This window comes from Equus caballus, chromosome 20 (genome assembly GCF_041296265.1).
Source record: "Equus caballus isolate H_3958 breed thoroughbred chromosome 20, TB-T2T, whole genome shotgun sequence".
Lineage (NCBI taxonomy): Eukaryota > Metazoa > Chordata > Mammalia > Perissodactyla > Equidae > Equus > Equus caballus.
The window spans coordinates 16,870,362-16,891,545 of record NC_091703.1 but is presented as its reverse complement, the minus strand read 5'-3'; the positions used below and the strand labels follow the sequence as shown (position 1 = coordinate 16,891,545).

At 43.6% G+C, this 21,184-nt stretch overlaps 1 protein-coding gene across 1 annotated transcript; it reads right to left on the bottom strand.

The window, feature by feature from the left end:
• Positions 1-270: 270 nt before the first annotated feature.
• MYLIP (myosin regulatory light chain interacting protein) lies at positions 271-20,182 on the bottom strand. The gene is made up of 7 exons (XM_001493152.7): positions 19,833-20,182; positions 18,577-18,767; positions 7,150-7,335; positions 5,693-5,890; positions 4,861-5,025; positions 3,248-3,668; positions 271-1,843 (listed from the first exon to the last, which is right to left on the bottom strand). The coding sequence occupies exons 1-7, from the start codon at positions 19,917-19,919 to the stop codon at positions 1,754-1,756; spliced, it is 1,338 nt and encodes a 445-aa protein (XP_001493202.1). The 5' UTR covers positions 19,920-20,182; the 3' UTR covers positions 271-1,753.
• Between the last annotated feature and the right edge of the window lie 1,002 nt (positions 20,183-21,184).

Here is a 21,184-nt window from a genome sequence, read left to right as displayed (position 1 = left end):
TACCTTCCAGTCCTTTCCTCAATTTTCACTCTTCACCTGCTTGTGTACATTACCCCATTTTCACCCACATCCCAATCTCATCACCAGAAAACATAAATGAGTGAACAACTGGTTGACTGTTCTCCTCAATTGGAGCCAATACCCTAAATGTCTTCAAATTTTCCATGTAGGACCAAATTAGATACCAACCATGATGTTATCAATGCTCTTTTCTTTTAAATGAATAAAACTGGCTTAAATGACAGTAATGTGATGACACAGACACCCGGGTTTGCTTTAAAGTCTTTATTGTCCTGAATATAAAAGACAGAAGTCCTCTAGGATATAACAGAGTTCTTTATGTGGAAACCTTATATTTTTACAAGTGAAAAAATAAATACCTCTTGGAATAAAGGCTTATATGCTAATATGTGCCATAAAAAAGTAGAGTTTTAATATTTGACAAAATGTCTGTGCAAAGAAACAAATGCATAAACACATTACTGCTACATTAAGGCAATATGAAAGTATCCTCAGAGATCTCCGTAAAGTGACAGTGTAGGTTTCTAGCTTTCACTCAGCTAGTATTGCACCCGATAAGGTCATCTAGGTTTCCCGACATCCTAGAAAACCCACAAGCTGACCAGAGTCCAAAATGCCCAAGTGGGAGTGGAAAACATGATTAAGAACATAGAACAAAAAAACCCCGAAACCCCTCTTCAAACACATACAAGGGAACAAGCAAAAGTTACAAGCAAAAATACTTAAGCATTTACTAAAAAAAAAAAAAAAAAAAAAAGTATACAACATTTAGCATACCTATGATAAGGCTGCAAAAGGCTTGAGAGCTCTAGCAAAAGAGATGCCACTGGGGGAAGCTGGAGCAGAGTGCTGGGGGAACTGAAGAACCCCCTAGTCTGTACACCAGGAAGCCGCATCTCAGCGAGCGATGCTCTCCACACCCAAAGAACAGGCTCTCCCTTTTCAGTCTTAAAATAAAATATTCCACCAACTCAAAACGCCCAAGGAGTGCTTGACTACTCCACAGAAATCTTATAAACCAAACTGGTAGCATTTTCTAATTGAACGGCTTGGGCAGGGGTTGGGGAGGGTGGGGGGAGCAAGGAGAGGAGGAAGGAAAAAGAATAGGAAGCCACCCACATTGAGTTAGCTGTTTTTCGCTAGCCAGACTGGTTTAAATCTGACAACTTTGTTGTCAACTTGTTGAGAAGTCACAGAATTGATTTTTAAATCTGTTTGCATTCCAATCCTTCTTGAACAGGTTACAAAAACAGAAATGACATTAAAAGGATGACTATTTCTTTAAGAAAAAATTTCCTATTAAAAATGTCCGGAGCTCCATGACCGTACAAAAAGAACCAAGTACATTCTTAAAACGAATTCTTACAAAATTTGCTGCAGGTAGGAAACTTCCCTTGGGATACATTAAGGAGACTTAGCAACATCATTTCCTAAAAGGTACCCACTTTTTTGGCTATGCTGCCACTTAACTGACATCAAAGATTTTACTTTTTCCTTTACTTGATCACAAAAAAGAATGAAAGTCCAAGGAATGTGTCTGCGTCCCAGAGCTCTTCCCGGTTCCCGCCTGGGAGGGGCTGATTCTGCGCCCCTTCTTTTGATTCTTCCTTTTTTTAAAATGTTGCATGGCAGATGGTGTGGGAGTATTTATTTTCTCCACAATCTATCCTTTTTACAGTTCGTGACAGTGCAGTTCATGGAAACAGGGCATGTCCAGTAAGCACACAGCAGATCAGATGACAGTGAGGTTGAGAAGGCTGGTGTGCGTTGGAAGATAGACGTGCTGAACATGGTCCACCCGCGACCTGCAGACCGGACACGACTGGAAAAGAGAAGCCGAGAGGACCTGTCAGGGCAGCTTCGAGGATCTGTGTCTTCAGTGTCCACCGGGGTACCCATTACTTTCTGTTTTCTAAGTAAGTTGTAGTCACAATTATTTCTAGCTTTCATCTGGTAGAGATCTCTGCTTTCTAACGGCTTTAAGTTTATACTTCACAAGGAATTAAAAATGAATGTTATGAAAAAGTATAAACTGAAGGAAATTAACTAGGTTGTGAGTCAAACTCTAAACAAGGCACAGTGAGTTAAGCGATCCCTAAAGTCGTCTTGCTGGGCAGTGAGGCTGTGGGCCCTGCATGGGCAGATTATGACCCCTCCAACAGGGATGCAGGAGACCCTTCCTGAGACTGTCTGTCCTTGACTCAGCTGGCTGACTCAGGCCAGCATCCCTGGGTTGACGCCATGTGACCAATGAGCATGGCTCTGCTCCAGGTCACAGACCACAGCTCCACATTCCTGGCTGCATGTCCCTTCCTCAGCCATAATGGGAGCCTTAGGCACAAGGGTCAGACTACGTGGGGAGAAAAAGGCAAAACTCATGACTGCTCCTGGGGAAATAACTCGTTGGAGGAGCATGACCTCCTCTTAGGAAGGACATAGGCATCCTGATGGCTCATATGTAGCCCTAAGAATAATTCTGAAATTAGCAGGATTGGATGTTATTTAGGGCTAACTTTACATATAACTACAGGGACGTTTAGCAAACAGTTCTGAGAAATGAAAACGAATTGAAAAATTATTGTAAGAGGAAATGCAAGGTGCAAGAAGGGAAAAAATACTATATATGAGTTGCTTTTATTTTTTGTATTATATTCAAATTAGTTTGACTTGCTAAGTGAGAACCGACCCAAGGGACCCCTAGAGGCACATGCAGTAAAAAAAGGAAATTAATCACAAATAATGACCGAGTAAACCACCACCCACAGATAACTGAGAATTAACTATAACCTAAAACTCTTAAGTATTCTTTCCCAGATATTTTAAGTAAATAATAAAGGCCATCCTCCTAAGAGTCAAAGAGCGGGTGGCAATATGAAATGGAAGAAATGGAAGAAGTCCTGAACCAGCCCTCAGGAGGCCTGGATTCTAGTTCCCGGCTCAGCCACTAGCTAGATGCGTTACCTTGTGCATCTGAGCCTCGTTTCCAGAACCTGAAAAAAGTCCATGATTTAGAGTAATTACATTGTTGAAAATGTATGCTAATGCAAAATGTTTCCAGAGGGCGATACGTTTAAGTCACCACACAAAGACCCTTTCCAGGTGGAGATGCACACTCTGATTTGTGCATCAGGGAGCCAGCCCCTGGCACAGAGCAGGCACACACTCACTGCGAACCAGAGGGAGAGGCGAGCCCGCCGGGGGAAGCAGGCCAGTGGACGCCCCTCACCTGGAGCTGGGCGGCGCAGCTCTCGCAGCACACGGTGTGGCCGCAGGGACAGAAGGTGGAGTTGATCTCCTGGGCGCAGCACACCATGCACAGCATGGCTTCCTTCAGCTTGCGCAGCTTCTCCTGCAGCACCCTGCTCTGCTGGCAGCTGAGGCCCTCGCAGCTCCTGCAGTTTGTGCTGCTCTCCGAAGACTTCAGAGGGGAGTTCGGAGGGCTGTGCTCACTTCTGGAAACGAGGTCCACCACACCGGCGTTGTACAGGGCCCTCCTGGCATGGTCGTAGACCTCCTTTGACGTTCTTTTAATATCGAAGACGTACTTCTTGCCGAGGTTAATGTTTTCATTCAGAAACAGAGATGCCAAGTGGCCCTTCAAGTCTCGGCTGTACTGCATCATGACGGCACTGGTCACCGTGTCACACCTGCCGGGAGAGATTGCACATCCACCTCAATACAGAGAAGCCCGGGCATTCCCATGACTCAGACCTTCCCACACTGTGTGAATAAGAATATTCGTGTCAGCAGACATATAATACTCTTCTTTGCACACTCGAAGGTAAATTCTTCCAGTCTTATATGTGTTAAATATTTCAGAGATTCTACCTCTGTATTTCTCAAGTGTCCCCAAGGGCCCTCCAATCAAGCAGCTGTAAATGTAGGGGACAGTGAATGTGCTCCTTCACCTCTGGGGACATGAGCTACAGTCCAAACAGCTTGTGGCAAGAAAAAGGACGTTTTTTTTGAAGTATTAGCTTTATGTTAAAAACTTCTACAAATTTCCCATTCTGCTCCACAATTTGTGTCTATTTATAATTTTTGTGTGTGTGTAGGGGGAAGATTCACCTTAAGCTAACATCTGTTGCCAATCTTTCTCCTTTTTTCTTCCCTTTTCCCCCGCGAAAGCCCCAGTACATAGCTGTCTATTCTAGTGGTAAGTTCTTCTCTGTGAGCTGCTGCCACAGCATGGCTACTGATACAAGCGGTATGGTTCCATGCCTGGGAACTGAACCCGGGCCACCGAAGTGGAGTGTGCCAAACTTTAACCACTAGGCCATCAGGTCTGGCTCTGTGTGTTTATTTTAACATAAAAAATGTTAAGGTTGCCTGCCAATTAAATTTGTTAGCTTTAATTTTCCAAATATTTGAGTCCAATCACAACTCTCCTTTAAGACATCCTCTGAAATGAGGGTATCGATATTGTTACTGGGAGATCCTCCCTATGTGGTGAGGATTCAGGATAGCAGCTCTCCCAGAAAGAGGACTTATCTCACCTGGCTGGGAAAGGGCAAACGCAGTGGGTGAACAGGCGCAACCACTCGGAGTTATCTCGGGGGGAGTTATCTCAGTGCGATGAGGAAACAAGGTAAGAGGGAAGCAGTGGGACATGTCTGTGCAGCTCACACACACACACTTTCTGTGGGAAAAGCAGGACCGTGCCGATAAGCATTCCATTGCTACGGCAGAAACAAAACGTTCGAAAGCAGCTGATTTCTTAAAATTCTGTACAAGGTTCATTGACACAACGATACCAGAAACTGTAGGAGCCTTGCTGTCACCTGGAAACCTCAGAGCTATGGACGATGCTAAGGTTATGGGGTAAACAGTGGTACGTGCCTGTAGAAAGCATGTGTCTCTGTTATCGCTCGGTAGAGCCCACTGGCTGCCCTTGTGCTGATCATCTTAAACAAGAGCACGATGCTGTTCCCAGACTCCTTGGTGACAGTCAAGTACACGTTCTTTCCTGACTGGGTGGCCATCTGCACCACGGGGTAAGCAATCCTGAAAGACGGGAAGAGAAAGGTGAGCAAGCCCAGAAGAAAAGCTCTGTCACTTCTCATGTGCTCATAACCCAGATGCTTGGTTTGGGACTATCACATAAGCACTCTGCTCCCTAGTTATGAAGGCACATTGAAAAGCAGTGTGGGTAAGCCGAGAGAAGTGGTGGGGCAAGTTCTGGGTGTGAGCATGTGCCTATAGGGGAAAAGAAGATTGCTTTTTCCTCCTCTGCAAAGCCCCAGTACAGAGTTGTATGTTCTACTTGTAACTCCTTCTAGTTCTTCTATGAGAGCCACTGCCACAGCACGGCTACTGACAGATGAATGGTGTGGCTCCGTGCCCGGGAACCGAACCCAGGCCACTAAAGCAGAGCATGCCGAACTTTAACCACTAGGCCATCAGGGCTGGCTCAAAAATGAGATTTTTATAGCAGTGAATGACTTATTTGAAAAATATTAACTTTGTCATATCAGTACATTTGAGTTAGTATTTAAAAAAATAATTCAATGGTTATCAAAGCCTGAATAAAATTAATGTATGTATCAAAATGAGACATTGTATTCCTAAAAGATGACAGTTTAGTAAAACCCTCTCCATTTTCTATTTTCGTGATCACAGCCACAGAAGTATATACATACTTCAGTCTAAAAAAATTTAAGACTTGGGTTACCTGTTAATTGGGCTAAAGTCATCTTTACAAATTGAGATTCCTTCGGGTCCAACCCCAATGAGGAGCTTCTGCCCTTCGCTGTCCCTCACGGAGTGCCATTCTATGCCATAGTTTTCCATCGCTGACACAATCTGCAAAACTTGGTACTCAGCTGAAGCCTGGCTGGTCCCCTCCAAATCCTTGTGCTTTGCAACAATGCTGTAAGGACATCAAAAGGGCAGAGAGGTATGTACAGAGATTAACTTAAGCAGCCTTTATAGAGAAATCATTTTGACTAGTGAATTATATTGACACTGTCATTTGTGAATCACAAAAACTTAAAAAGCCGTATATTATTGATGTTTCACTTATTCAGCAAACTTACTGTAAGACACTTCTAACACACTATTCGAGATCTCGACTATTAAATAGTAGAAAAAACTTTGGGGGATGCTGGATGAGGATCAATTGGAAGAATTATGGAAAAATCTCTAAAAATATGCATAAGAAATTTATGCATAGGAACTTCTCATACATTTGTCTATACTTACTTTATGAAGTTTCATTATAATATAGCATCATAAGAGATTGATTAGATCACTTGCAACTGAAAAAATACAGGATTTATTTTATCTATTGTGGTAGACAGCCTCTAATATAGTCCTTAAAGATCCCCACCTCCTGGTGCTCATGCCCTTGTGTCATTTCCTCCCCTCAAGTGTGGGCTCGATTGACGAATTGCTTCTAGTGAACAGAATATGGCAGAAGTGATAAGATGTCACTCACTTCTGAGATTAAGTTATAACAAGACTGATGTCCACCTTGGGTGTTCTCTCTTGCTCTGCCTTGGATTGCCTGCCCTGGGTGGAGCCAGCCGCCATGTTAGAAAACAGCCCCAGGGAGAGGACCACGTGGTGAGGCACTGAGGCCTGCTGGCAAGTCATCTGAATCAACCTGGAGGTAGATGTTGCCCTCAGCTGAGCCTTCAGATGAGACTAAACTCCACTAACTGAGAGACCTTGAGCCAGAGAACCCAGCCAAGCCACAGCCACATTTCTGACCCACAGAACTGTGAGATAATGTTTGCTGTTTTAAGCCACTAAGTTTCAGGGTAACTTTGTTACGCAGGAATAGATAACTAAAATGCCTATGTTAGGCCTCTTGGTTAAGAAAATACCAATATACACGACAGACTTTATTTGAGAAGATTTGCATTCTTAAAAGGTCAGAGATTTAAAAAATTCCTGTTACATAGCATTTCACATAAGGGCATTTATTTGTGTGGATTATGTTTTGTGTTTACCAGTTTCTCAGACACAAGGCTGAGCATCTTTCGAAAACAACTGGTTAAATTGGGCAATGGCCTAGTCTTAAAATCACAGATTATCTGCATATACCATAAGTTCATTTTCTTCCGGAAATTCTTATAAATTTGGTAGATCTATGAATATAAACAGCAGCCTTAACCGCAGCCTCACCTGTTCAAGGCGGCACTGGAGAGTTCCTTTGCACACAGCTCCTCGTAATTGTACTTGGCAGTGTTCTGATTGTAGTCTCCAAACTTGGTCTGGGCCAGGAGGGCGCTGAGCTCCACTGCCTGCTCTGGGGAGCACTGGAGGTGGCCTGCCAGGAGAGCCTCCTTGATGTGCAAGAAAAAGATATGCCTGCAAAACAATGTGAGAGTGGGACTAACTCCACAACAAACGCAACCCGCTCAGCAATTTCACAACCCCTTTTAAGTAAGGAAAACAAAGCAATTTAAAAAGCTACCATGAAAAGGCTTACCACTCGAGAACCTTTTTTATCATGGGTATTAAGGCAAAATAAGTCTAAGCACTAAGTTTCTCTGGAATAAAAAGGGGAACCCAAACAAAACAAGTCTAATTAAGACAAGTTCAGCAACGTTCAAGTTACAAAATGTAAAATAATTACACACAAGTGTCTGCATTATAATTTTTTAAAAGCAACTGTCTTCATCAGAAAAACTTTATCTTAATGTGGAACTGCTATCTTAAAATCCTCACTTTTATTCAAATGACCCCCAAGTTGCTAGTCCCAGCCCCAGCTTCTAACAATCATATTGAAATGTCCAAATGCTTGTAGACTTCTCCACTTGGATGTACTTCCGCGTCCCAATTTCAGCTCGTTCAAAACCAAAGTCACTGTCTTCCTTCCCAAACCCACTTTTGTTCCCACTGGAGTCTCACTTTGGACTCTCAATCTTGTTTTCACCTACTTTCTGTCTCTGAAAACTCTTTAAACCCAGACCCATTCTTCCCACTTTTACCTCCTCTGTCCTACTTGCCGCTCTCAGCTGTCAGAGAATTTACAATATCCTCTAAGCTGATCTCTCTTCTAGACTCTGTGCTAATCCGCCTTCCAAGCTGCTTGCTTCTGGTCTGAACTTGCCATTTCTCTGCTCAAAATCCTTCAAGGGACTCCCCACCGCTTGCCAGGGAAGCACGCTGTCAGCATGAACCCGGGGTTCTCCACTCTCTGGCCTTGGCTTTCAAGCCACATCTCCTGTCATTCCCTGTGGCCACTATGCCACAGGAAAGAGACAATTTCTCTTTCTGGAAAAACCAACACGTCATGCCCCTGTGTCTCTGGTCTTGTTGCTTCCTCTGTCCTGTAGGCCCTTCTTTCTGTCTCCTCATTAGATACTCTTTTGTCTCTATCAAATGTAAACTGTTTATTCCTCTATTATACTATTTGACACATTCTAACTTCTAGTACAGCTAGCTGCATGTAAGCTGACTTAAGTGCCTCCAACATCAGAGAGTTCTATACATGTACGTAACACTGTGTATTGTCTCCATTTAGTTTATATTCCCACCTTCGTTTCATTCCGCTCGAGCATGTCCTAATTGTATACCATCCTAGATTCCACAGTCACCGAAAGGCACGTCACACTTAGAAACTCTTGGCAAACTTCAGATACTGTTGCCTGCCAATCCGTATTGCCCAAGGTTTCGACCGAGCATCTAAACTGCCATAGGCAGATTGGCCTAGGTTATAAAATTTGTCTCTAGCAAATGGAGAGGGATATCCTTCCTCTGAGGGCTAGTTATAGCCTCTCAAACACACCTAAATGCCTCAGCATTCCTTCCATTAACACATGAGTTATGACCATGGGCAAAGCTCGAAAAGAGCTCATAAGTCCCAGTTCAGCCAGATACCTTATTCCAGGCCTCACCCCTGCTTTCATTTACACCCTAGTCAGAGGGGATAACATGCAATCTAAGACGAGGAAGCGGGAGAAAATGAGGCTAGAGATGCCAGGAGGGGCTCTCCTGAGTCTCAAAATGTCAGGCTGACAAGAGCCATTAATCTTCCTTTAAGAACGGTTTAAACGCAATGTCCCGTGCCTTCTAAAATGATAAGGAAATATTTAAAATAATCAAACTGCCAAATACCGCAGTTTTTTCTCTATCCAAAGCCCCTGTGAAGAAAGCATAGTGAGAAAGCATAATAGCACTGAAAGAAGATAAGCATGGTTTTTATTAACGCAAACATCTGCTAGTCTTTAAAGTATTTCTGCCACACCACTAAACTGAGAAGGGGTCCCTACTGGGGCAAAGAAATAATCGCAAAAATAACTTGTGTTAAAATAGCTGAGAACTGAGGTCTAGCATTCCCACAGAACCCTGGTGTCATAACACTGCTTCAGCCCCCAAAAGGGTTTTAGATGACCATTTGTTAACCTTCCTCTGGGTTACTGTACCTCTGTCTCTGTATTCATCAGGGGCCATGTTAGCAGGAAACGAAAATCTGAATATATGCTTACATTAAAGAAGAAATTACATGATGAAAGATTTTAAGTCACAAACTACGTCTTCTCAATTGAAGTACTGCTTATGTGAAAGTGTCTCGACTTATTTCCCAAGCATCAAGTTAGAGACTAGTTTCTGCTTTCTTAAAGAATAAGTACAGCCTGCAAAAGAAAAGTATTAAAATCTATCCAATTTCTTTTTCCAAACTATCCACGCCTACTTCTGGAGAGAAAGCTGTCAAAATCAAAAGCAAAGAAGCAGTAACAGAACATGAACAGGTGGCCAGCCGCCCGAGATGTACGGCTGATCCTTTCTCACACGTGGGTCAGAATTAACAAAAGGGAGCAGGGGGCCGCTGGTCTCTTCTACATACCCCACATTCTAGGCAGGACTGCAATCCATACCCCGTAAGCAGCAAAGTCCTCTGCCTTATGGTTTACATAAACTCTCTGACAGGGCCCTTCCTGCAATTTGCTGTTTTCGGGCTATAAAGCAGTCCTTTCATTTCAAGTCAACAAGCATTTGTTGGGCACGGCCTCTGGGCCAAGCCCTGCGCTGGGGTTACAGGGTGCACATGTCTGATGGTTTCTTTTATAGATGGAACTTATTAGCCTTTTAGCGTCAAGGAACATAGCCTATGAAAATAACTGGCCACAAACTGGCTTTTGGGTGACAAGTTTATGCTCTCCAGGAGAGGAGCACAACAGAGCAGTGACAGTAAAGGTCGCCAGCTGTGACGAGCCATCAGCAGACTCCAATGTGCTCTTTCTAAGAGGGAGGATGGCGAGTGTGGAGACACATGTCCAACAGGGAATCCAGAGATGGCTCAATACTTCGGGGTGGTTTTGAATCACGTATTTTCTCCTGCAATTTCTCTCAAACTGTCCGGCCTATGAACCATCTGGCTCATGGAGTTTAACTCCTTCCCTTTTTTGTAAAGTGGGTGAAAGGTTACCAATAACATCAAAACAAGCAGATGTGGTCAAAGAAGTCACGTCTGCAGCGAATTGGGTTTTTTTTTTTCTACTAAAGATCAAAAGTGGCTGACATTTCTAATTCAATTTAGGATACATGCTAGAATCATAAACAGAAAGTAAGTCTTTGAAAAAAATGATTTCCTTTGTCTTAAGCAAATGTCTGTGACTATGTACTATAGACATAAGCTCAAACTGCATTTTCTAAACATCGCTCTGGTTACACCCTGAAATTCATGATTCTTCAAGTTTTACCAGGTTCTTAGAAAATGTATATTCTCACTATGTGGATCACATCTTGGGGCACAAACTGAAACATTCTGGCTAACTCATGTCTTTGAATCACAGGTATCAATGAATTCAAACTGACGGTAGCTTTACGGAAGATTTTTTAAAAAATGGAGTGAACATAGGATGTGAGCAATTTTAATTTTAAAAAGACAGTCACATATTCTTAACATGTTCTTGTTTCAAAGTACTTCAAATTTCCTCCATTTTTAAAATTAATTCCTTTCCACAGCTTTAAGGAATGAAGTCAAGTCATTTATCTTCTAAGAGTTGCAATCAGAGAATTCTCCTCTAAACTCTGGCTTGTCTCATACAGAAATCATTTACTGATCAAAGCGGAACTTTCAGCAGGCCAGCTGGGAGTAGGGGATCTGCTCCACGGACGGCTGCTCTCAATGACTGCCCTCCAGTTCTCTTCCAGTTACATCATTTTGAAGAGCTTTTTGTGACACAAATGTAAAATAACTACCTCCACATCCACTATCAAACTCAAAACTTAAGCAACTTAAACCATCTTTAAAATGGTTAAGTAGCTATTTTTAAAATCTCTCAGGTCCCTTAGGGCCAGCCTGGTGGCATAGTGGTTAAGTTCGTGTGCTCCACTTTGGGGGCCCAGGGTTCCCCGGTATGGATCCTGGGTGTGGACCTAACACTGCTCGTCAAGCCATGCTGTGGTGGTGTCCTACATATAAAATAGAGGAGGACTGGCACAGATGTTAGCTCAGGGACGATCTTCCTCACAAAAAAAACCCCCTCTCAGGTCCCTATAATTGAACTGTATTTCTCCCCCAAAGACCTGATTGAACCAGGCCACTGTTAGTAATGGCTGGTTTGTCCCTCAGCCAGTTAGACCCCCCACTGAGATCACTCGTATGTCGCCTCACTCCAATGAGTCATTTAACCACATCGGTTTATTTTAAACCAAACTCAGACTGCCAAGTTCTATTTAAAAACTATCAAATCAAAACAGAATTGCTATAACAAGTTTTTTTTTGTTTTGTATGTTAAATTCCAGAAACAAAAATCAGTTCAAGATAGAGCATAGGCCTAAACGCAACAGCTAAAACCAGAAAGCTTTTAAAATGAAACATAGCAGAGTCTCTTTACGACCTGGTGGTGGGCAAAGGTTTCTCAAGACAAAGTCAGCAAAAACTGTAAAAGGAAAAAAAAGGATAAATTAGACTTTACCAAAATTAAAAACCTCTCCTCATCAAAAGACATCAAGAAAACAGGCAAGCCACAGGAAAAGATGTACTTATAAGACATATATCAGACAGAGGACTGGCATCCAGGATATAGAAAGAATTTGTACAACTCAAAGATTAAGGCAACAACTCAATAAAAATGGGTAAATGACTTCATAGATACTTCACAAAAGATGATGTACAAAAGGCCAATAAGCACATGAAAAAGTGCTTAACATTATTAATCAATAGAGACATGCAAATTAAAACCACGACATACCCACCAGAAGGCTGGCTGGGATGTGGCGGAACCGGACTCTAACATTCTTGATGGGAGTACAGAACGGTACAATTGCTTTGGGAAAAGGTCTGGTGGTTACTCATAAAACTAAATGATTACCTCCTCTATGACACAGCTATTCCATTCTGAGGTATTTACTCAAGAGAAATGAGAACATATGTCTACAAAAAAGACAGGTACTAGAATTTTCATAGCAGCTTTACTCCTAATAGCAGGAAAACAGGTGTTAATCAATAGGAGTATGGATAAACAGTAGTACATTCACAAAATGGAATACTATCCAGCAAGAAAAAGGAACAAGCCACTGATATATACAACAATATGGGGGATCTCAAAAAAATCTATGATGAACAAAAGAAGCTAGACACAAGAGTATCCACTGCATGATCCCATCTATATGAAGCAGAGTAGGCGTAACTAATCGATGGTGGGAAAACAGCGACCCTGGTTGCCGAGTGGGGTGGGGAAGGAGGGCAGGAACTGACTGCAGAAGGGCATGAGGAACTTTCTGGAGCAATGGTAACATTCTATATCTTGATAAGGGTTCCGTTTAAACAGGCACATCCATTTGTCAAAACTCATTAAATGGTATAATTAGGATTTATGCATTTCATCACGCGTAAATTTTAAATCAAAAGAATAAAAGGAACCGTAGGCAAATATCGAGCTCTAGTTAATGGTATGTGTACTGAAGTATTTAGGGGGAAGTGGACTTACACACAGCTTATTTTCAAAAGCATCCAAAAGAGAGATTGATAGATGGCTAGAGGAATAAACAAATGGATAAATATGTGACAAGGCAAGTCTAGTAAACTCGTTAGGAGAATCTAGGTGGAGGTACCGGGTGTTCACTGTAAAGATCTTCAGCTTTTCTGTATGTTTGAAAATGTTCATAGTAAGAGGTTGGGAAAATAATATCAGCGAACATCCCTTAGGGTCAAGGTTCAGAATTCAAATGATGAGCTATACTTAAAACGAACCATCAAATCTACTACGTTTCATGGAGGGCTTGCAGTTGAGAAACCTGTCACAGCCAAATAATTACCAAGTCAGGTCTCTATTCAGGCTAAGGAGATCCTTCTCAAAGCCCGAAACACAAAATGGGAATCACCGAAAATTTTGTTCCTCCTTAGGCTCCAAAGCAGTTAAAAGATTTGCAGGGTGGGGGTAAGGGGAATTCCCTTTCAAAAGTGGTTACAGCCCATACCAGAAGAATACTACTACTTAGAAGCATAAAATCTGCACTTCTAAAAACTATGATTATCCACTGTCCCAGGCAAACAACAGTCCGGACAATCCTGTGGTTTAAAAGCATTAACTGGGGCCAGCCTGGTGGCGCAGTGGTTAAGGTCACACATTCCACTTCGGTGGCCCGGGGTTTGCCCGTTCAGATCCTGGGTGCAAACCCATACACTGCTCATCAAGCCATGCTGTGGTGGCATCCCACATAGAAGAGCTAGAAGGACTTGCAACTAGGATACACAACTATGTACTGGAGCTCTGGGGAGGGCAAAAAAAAAAAGAAAAAGGAGGAAGAATGGCAACAGAGGTTAGCTCAGGGCCAGTCTTCCTCACTAAAAAGCATACCTCAAAAAAAGAAAAAAAAGCGTTAACTACAATCTCTTCCTCAACAGTCTGGATGGGCGGGCAGTGCTTTTACGCTCGGGACCAGGCTGCAGTGGGACATGACTCGGAAATTAAATGTACCTGGTGCTCCCGGAGCTGTACCATTGGTCATCTTGAGTCTGACCCCAAGTGCCATCTAACGATTCAAATTTTATTTAAAATGACATATTCAAAATTAAGAGTTCATTTTGGTCACATAACAATTCCTCAATGTTCTTCAGATGATACATAAAAATATATAAGTATCAGAAAATTCAAGAAGAGACTGAAGGGGCGCGGATGGGAGATCCATGGCTAAAATAAACATACAATAACACAAATATCCTGTATTCTGAGCAAAAAGAACAACTTGACAAATTAGAATTCCAAAATTTAATTAATACTTTCTTCAGAAAGAACATACAAGTCTGTTTTTACCTTTTTTACTTTCCTGGGGCCTATTTTGTGTTTGGGCATATGAAAAAAAATGAGTCATCCCATTCTTAGGCATGTAGTTGACATGAAGAACATAAATGACACCTTTATAACCGATCAATGCTGTTGCAATAGCATCCCATGGAACCTACCCATACTGAATCCCATAAAGGTAAATTATGAAAGCCACTTCACCAACGCTGGGAACGTCTGAAAGACTGAACGTGCTTATAGGCCCCACCTAGGACCAGTGCGATTCAGCTCTGAACTGCTTTGAGATCATCACTTCTTATCTACCAATAGTCTGCATGTGGCATCTGCTTTGTGAGTTTCAATGATGCCATCTTCCCTAGGTTTTCACATGTCTAAGTGATTTTTGTTGGGGCACAGGGAAAAAAACAGGTTTAGTAAGTACTTAGGACCTACAAATTGGTTGAAATGAGATAAAGTGAGCCTGTAGCTTGAAAACTTGAAAACTATCTGAACTTCATAAAAAGTCCAGGTGAGAGGTAGTTCATTTTAGGTAAGAGCTAATTGCCGCAGCAAACAAATGGCCTGGGGTGGGGTGGAGGGGGTGAAGGAAGCAGAAGAATGCCAAGCATTGAGCAAATTCTGAGCGGAGAATCATCGCTACAAAACATTCAATGGTGAGATTTCTTTTAGATAGTCTCAAACTTTTCAGTTTATAGAGGCAAACTGGCAAACATTTCAAGCTCTATAAGAAAATTTATATTATCAGTATTAGTTAACCCCATTTCTTATTTCTTTTCAAGTTCTTAATTCACTGATTCGATAAATATTTATGTACCAGTCACTTGGGGATACAATGTTGATCAGCTCCCTGCTACTGGAATTTAGATAATGAGAGTGGCTGACAATAAACGAATTGGCACATAAGGAAATGTAGTGTTAGATGCTCATTAAATGCTATAAAGCAAAGCTACAGAGCGTCTTGGGAGAGTTGGGTCTCCTGAGCGGGCCTAGAGAGGGCTTTCCTGAGAAGCAATGACCCACCCGAGGTCTGAAAGACGGCGAGACTTAATGAGGGACGTCACTGACATCTGGATGAGACTCAATGTTCAGGATTACAGCACTTCTGTGAATGTTTAGTTCAGGACTCCCGGAGCCCTTGTACTTGGCTTGTTTTCTGGGAAAGAGACTTCAGGTGTTGGTGAGTCTTAACTAAGCAGGACTGCCCCCAGCAAAGACCAAAGCGCTCTGCTAAAGTGTGGCAAAGTCAGGAGAAACAGCCAGATTTTATTGGCAGTGGATGGTGTAATTACCAGTTCTGAAGATGAAGTATATAATTCCCTAATCTCTGCTTTTGGAAATGTTGACAAAATCTGGTCTGAATTGCTGTGAATAACCGAGGAGCCTTTGAAAGGCGAGAATTTCAAAGATCATTATTATTTCAGATCTACTTCCAGAACACATTAGTTTCACTTCGTTTTAATCCACAGCAGGGCAAACACCTGCTGAAAATACCTGCCGCCTCCGCCTCTGAAATGTGCCAGCTGAGTCTTGACAAGATTCTCTGGGTACTTTTGAGACTCTCATTGAAGAGCAAAGCTAATAATCTGGGTAGAGAACCAAACCTAAAATTAGGCCCAATCAGAGACCAGATTGACTCTATCGACCCGTCTAAGCAGACATGTGATATGCTTTTTCTGTCTTCAGAGAAATACATTTAGGAAAACATTAAGGAAAATAACATAGGGAGGAAGCAGAAACAAAGAAAAAAAATTTATTGCTAGCAAGGATTTTAGAGACAATCTCTTCCTGGGCTTTCAGCTGAGATGAAGAACTGGGCTCCAGCTTGGAAGTCTGTGTACGCTGGTGGTTGTGGCAGAGCTGGACCGAGAATGAGGAGTTCTGCCTTGTCCCCAGTGCTCTCCAAACCGGCCTTCCTGCCCATCATTTTCACAGCGGCCTCCCTAATCCAATTCAAACTGATATATTAACTGCCCCCTAGTAAGGCCAGCTCTGCTGTGAGCAGGCTGTAGCCGCAATTTTACAATTACTTTAATTGTCCACAGAGGACAACTCGGCCAGGACATTTGAGCACCATTTAATAAACTGTCCAGTCACTTTCAGGATACTAAATGCACCCTCATGACTGAGAGACGGTAAAAAAATCACTTCTCATTACTGAACTGAGTTTCCTCACGACATAAACAGATCTATTTTATTTTCACAGCATTTTATAGAAACCTTTTATAATGAATAAGAAAATAGCAAAAAGTTTATCAACCAGCTTTATCTTGCTAACATAACCTTAGGGAAAATAAGTATTTTTGTTCTATAGTATCATGCACATAAAAACAATGCTAATTGTAACTAAATTCGACCCAGTCAAACTTCTGATCCTCATTAAAAAGTACAAATGCTAATTACAAATAACTTTATCTAGTTATTAAAACAGAATGCTATATAAGCTTTAGGCGGCATTTTCTTAAAATTCTGTATTTCAGACAACCCCACAAAAACAAGTAAAATTCACGAATATTTTAAAAGCAAGTCAAAAGTTTAGATCCCACTAATTTTTCAATAAGATTTCAAAAGGAATTAAAATCAATTAAAATTACCTAGTTTAACTAGATATGTGCATTCTTGGAAGCACTATTTGGCAAAATTTTCTCAAGAGTCAAAGTCAACTGAGTCAGTAAAGTGAAAAACTTGATCCCAATTATAATTCCTAAAATATCTCTATTTCTTACATGAATAAAATGGATTTGATAGGAGTTATTAACTCAATTATAGGAAAACATAGGTAAGGACCATCTAGCAATAAATTTGAAAAGTCTGAAAGCATTCATAATAGAAATGTATTATCCTATTATGACTGCAGCCATTGTAAATGATGTCTTTGGTCCTCCAAGCTTCTGCAGACTTAAAAAAATAAATTTGTGTCCTCAAAAGAGATTTGTATCTGGAGGCCCTGAAATGACTGCAAATTATGATAAAACTACAGAATGCAAATTCCAGTATATTGTGTAATACACACTTTCTATCTTTACTCAACTGCAAGTTATCACTCTGAAAGGCAAAATGAAAGCTTTCACAAATCATCATTTAAGTAAAAAAAAAAAAAAACACACACACACAACCCAGCCTGTTCTGATTAATATAGACAACTAAAACATCCTTAAACATGCAGTCACTTGAATATTTTGCAAGATATCTTCAGGAGCACTAAGAATTCAATATACCAACTTCCTTCAGAAACAAAATTGAGCATTTCCCTCAGCCCTTAAAGCTCCATAACCAGGCAAAGCACAGATTTCAAATTCAAACGCAGAGTATTTCAAAATATGATTCCAACAGTCCTTTGGCAAACAAACAAAAAATGACATGTTAAAGACTCTTCATGGAGATTGCTCACTCATCATTACTCAAAATTTTCACACTCACATTTTTCACATGCATGGCAAATTTCCAAGCCAAAGAATTATGAAAAACATTAGAACTTAGATCCAAAGTTTGCTGTGTTTAAAAGCAGTTGTTTGTTTGCTTTTTGACATGCTACTATAAGATTCAGGTCTCTTGCATTTCAGCAAGAAATGTTAAACATCAGTTTCCTAATTTGGCTCATCCTCGAGAAAAGTATTACAGCCAATCCAGGGGAGAAAAGATTTTCTGGTGAAAAAGGAAACCGCATACTCCAGTTTGTCTGCCACTACGGGTGGTTTTCTAGGAGTAAAGACAAATTCAGTCATCTAATCTCAACAATCATGTGTAGCGTTCTCTGTGGGTTCGAGTTCGGTTACACTGGCCTTAGAAAGAATTCTCTTAGTGAGTTTTCAAGAAACTTAAAAACTTTCAAAATCGTGTATTAAGTCAGACAGCGCTCTTTGCTACACATTGTAATCTGACACTAGGCTGAAGAAGTTGACCAAGTTTGAGTAACCCAAGAGGAACAGCTTCCTGCTGTCTGTTAGAGCAGCGGACAATGACCTAGAGTAACACTGCTCAGGCAGAGGTTACTATCGGGCATTACACACTGCAATCAGGAAGTCAGTTGGGTTTGTCTTTCTCTCTTTTTTTTTTTTTTTTTGCCTTGTGGCACTAATCTCAAGCGTTTGTAAGGATTCAACCCTGCTCTCCCATTGTTTATGAAGGCAAGAAAAAAACCACAGGAAGAGTTAGAAAACGTACCCCAGGCCAACTATGCAGCGCCCTCTTCCCCTTAACAAAGGACTGTGCCATGGAAAACTTCTAAGTTATGAACCAACTCACTCTCTATCAAAAAAAAATTTGCCGGTGAACATCTCCGGGAAGGTCGATGGCCCTTTTGAATTGGAATCCGAGGTCTATTTGACATTGGTTTATTTTCACGCTACTTTACCTCGTCTGCTCCTGTAAGATGAGATGAGGCTCCACGAAGAACTTGACCCTCAGTTTAAGCCGGTAAGGGGCTAGCCCATCCATCTGCTGCGAGATCCGGTTTCTCAGATTTAGCCATAAACTTTCACCTTTGCTACCGGTAAACTGCAGTCCAAAATAATCCACTTCTATGATTCCCAAACGCCTGCACACCTAAAACAAAAATGAATGCGGCATGGATGAGCAAACGGTCCTCGTTGTCAAAGAAAACCCGAGGACTCCATCGGAGGCTGACTCCTGCCTACTTTTTACAAAGTTCAGCCGTGTTACAGTGCCTGTTGTCAGCTGGAAGAACAAGGTTCTAAGGCTCCAGTGATGCTAAACCACGAGATGCAGTATTGAGGCTCGTGCTTCCTTTAATACCCAGGACATTCCAACTGCAGCAGAGAAAAAGGAGTCCTCAAAAGAAGTCGTCCAGAAAGGCTGAGAAGGGGAACCACCGGAATTCCCTCCACCAGCACAATCTGCACAGCTGATTTGGCAGCTTATTATCTGGACAATTTTAACCATCTGGACTCCAAAAACAACAAACACATGGAGGAAACACGCCACAAGTGTCAGCTAAGCTTTACAAGAGGTTTTTCAAACATCTCAGGTCTAGGGGGTTGGAGGGCACAGCGTTTCACTCGACATCCAATCTGCTGTCTGCCACACCAACAGGCACTCTCTGGAACTGGTCTTTACTCTTAAGGAAACGCGTGCTTAAAGACAACTGAGGAGTCGAGGATCCAAACCTACGATCCTCTCGTCCCCCGCAAATAGGGGGATGCAGGTGAATGGCCCATTTGAGAAGCAGCAAGAGACAGGGGCTCGGGTGTCTGCCGAGCAATCCCAGGGACTTGCGACCGCCTCCAGCCACCGCATCCCGGGATGCAGGTGGCGCTGCCAGACCCCGCGGAGACCCGGCAGGCGGCATCATGCACACACCTGCGGCAGGTGCACTGGGTCGCCTTCTTCTGGGAAAGTGCCAGGCTGGGGTGCAGGGTGGCAGGCCTGCCGGGCGCGTCCTCCCCAGTCCCCACACGGGCTCCCGGCGCGCCGGGATGGGGGCTGCGCGCCCCACGCCCGCGGGGAGGAGGGGGCTCCCTCTCCCCCAGCCACCGCTGCAGCGCCGCGCGGCCCCTAGCAAGCGGCGCACCCTGGTGCCCGGCACCGCCGCGAGGGCCCTCGGCCTCGGGGAACTGATGGGGGTCCCCCTGCCTGGCCCCGCGTCCTCACCTGGTTGAGGCAGTCCTCGCCGTTGGCTTTCGCCTCCACCTCCACCTCCATCAGCACCGCGTCCGGCCTCGTCACATAGCACAGCATGGCTGGGGCCGCCACTCCGCCACCGCCGCCTCCTCTTTGGTGTGCGCGGGGCTGCCGCCTCGCCACCGCTCAGACCCAGCCCCGGGCTCAGCGAGGCTGGCCCTCAGGAAACTGCAGCCCTGCAGACCCCAGCCCTGTGCCCCGTGGCCCCGCGCCCTCCCCGCCACCCCCTCGCCAGTCCGCCCGCCAGCCGGCTCTCCAGGTCCCCGCGGCGGCGCCGCACTCCAACAGCCCGACTGCCTACGCCGCGCCTGGGACTCCTCGGATATAGGCGCCCCGCCCCCTTCGGCCGGGGCTCCCGCCAATCACGGCGGCCCAGTCCCGCCTCCGCCTCCCCGGCAGCCAATAGCAGCGCCCGCTCGACCCCGGCCCGACCTCCCAGTGCCGACCGAGTTCCCCGGGCTGCCTGGGGAGGTGGCAGCTTGCGGGCGCCGAGCGCCGCGGAAGGAGGAGGCCCTGGGACGCACCCGCTGCCTCTGCCCGCTGGGCGACGCTGCTCGGAGCCAGCCACCGCCCGGGTTCCGAGGCGGGGACGCCTTTCTGTCGGGCTGCAATTTACAACGATTCAACGCCTCCAGGCTGCCGCTTGTCTTCAGAAGCTGCAAAAACGCCTTTCGGGAGGTGAAAGCAAAAAGGAAAGGGAGCAACCCCAAAGTCTAAGGAAAACTATATTCCCCTGGGGTTTGCCACTCTGGGATGTTGGGAGGCGGAGTGGTTTTTCCTGATTTTAGACCTCGTCATTGAAAAAACAAAATCTGAGTATATAAGTTTTTGCAGTTGACCAGTAAGCCAGGGAGCTTGCTCTAGTGCTTCTATACGAATCCTCTCCAGAGGCTTCTGTTTACACGTTGTGCTGAATCACAACACCTTACAGGGCACTAAGGCCCTCTTTGTCAGGTCGCCATGCTATCTCATGTCTTATCTTCTTCATTCATTAAACATTAATTGAGCACCTGCTGTGCGGCCGGTCCCTTCTCTCAGGCACCCAGCTGGTATCCCCATCTTAAAGGTGAGGGACTCATCTCAGAAACTAACAGGCGGTGTAACTTCAGTAGTAGCTGTTAATAATTACAGGTCTACAACTCTTCGCTCTTTACTACTTGCTCCTCTTTGCCAATGCATTACTCAGCCTGCCTCTTTGTTTTTTTTTATAGGAGAAGAGAGATGTGGTTTTCAGCCTTGGATCCTTGGAAAACTTTTCATCTCTCTGAAGTTCAGTGTTCTCAACAGTAAAATGGAGACCACAATAGCCACGCCCCCCCCCC

Excerpts from the sequence above, each read along its gene's own strand:
- MYLIP (XM_001493152.7), bottom strand. The coding sequence starts at position 19,919 with ATGCTGTGCTATGTGACGAGGCCGGACGCGGTGCTGATGGAGGTGGAG. Across the intron at positions 7,336-18,576 it reads ATCTTACAGGAGCAGACGAG|GCATATCTTTTTCTTGCACA; the intron begins GTAAAGTAGCGT and ends ATTGTTTTGCAG. Across the intron at positions 5,891-7,149 it reads TCCAGTGCCGCCTTGAACAG|CATTGTTGCAAAGCACAAGG; the intron begins GTGAGGCTGCGG and ends ATGTCCTTACAG.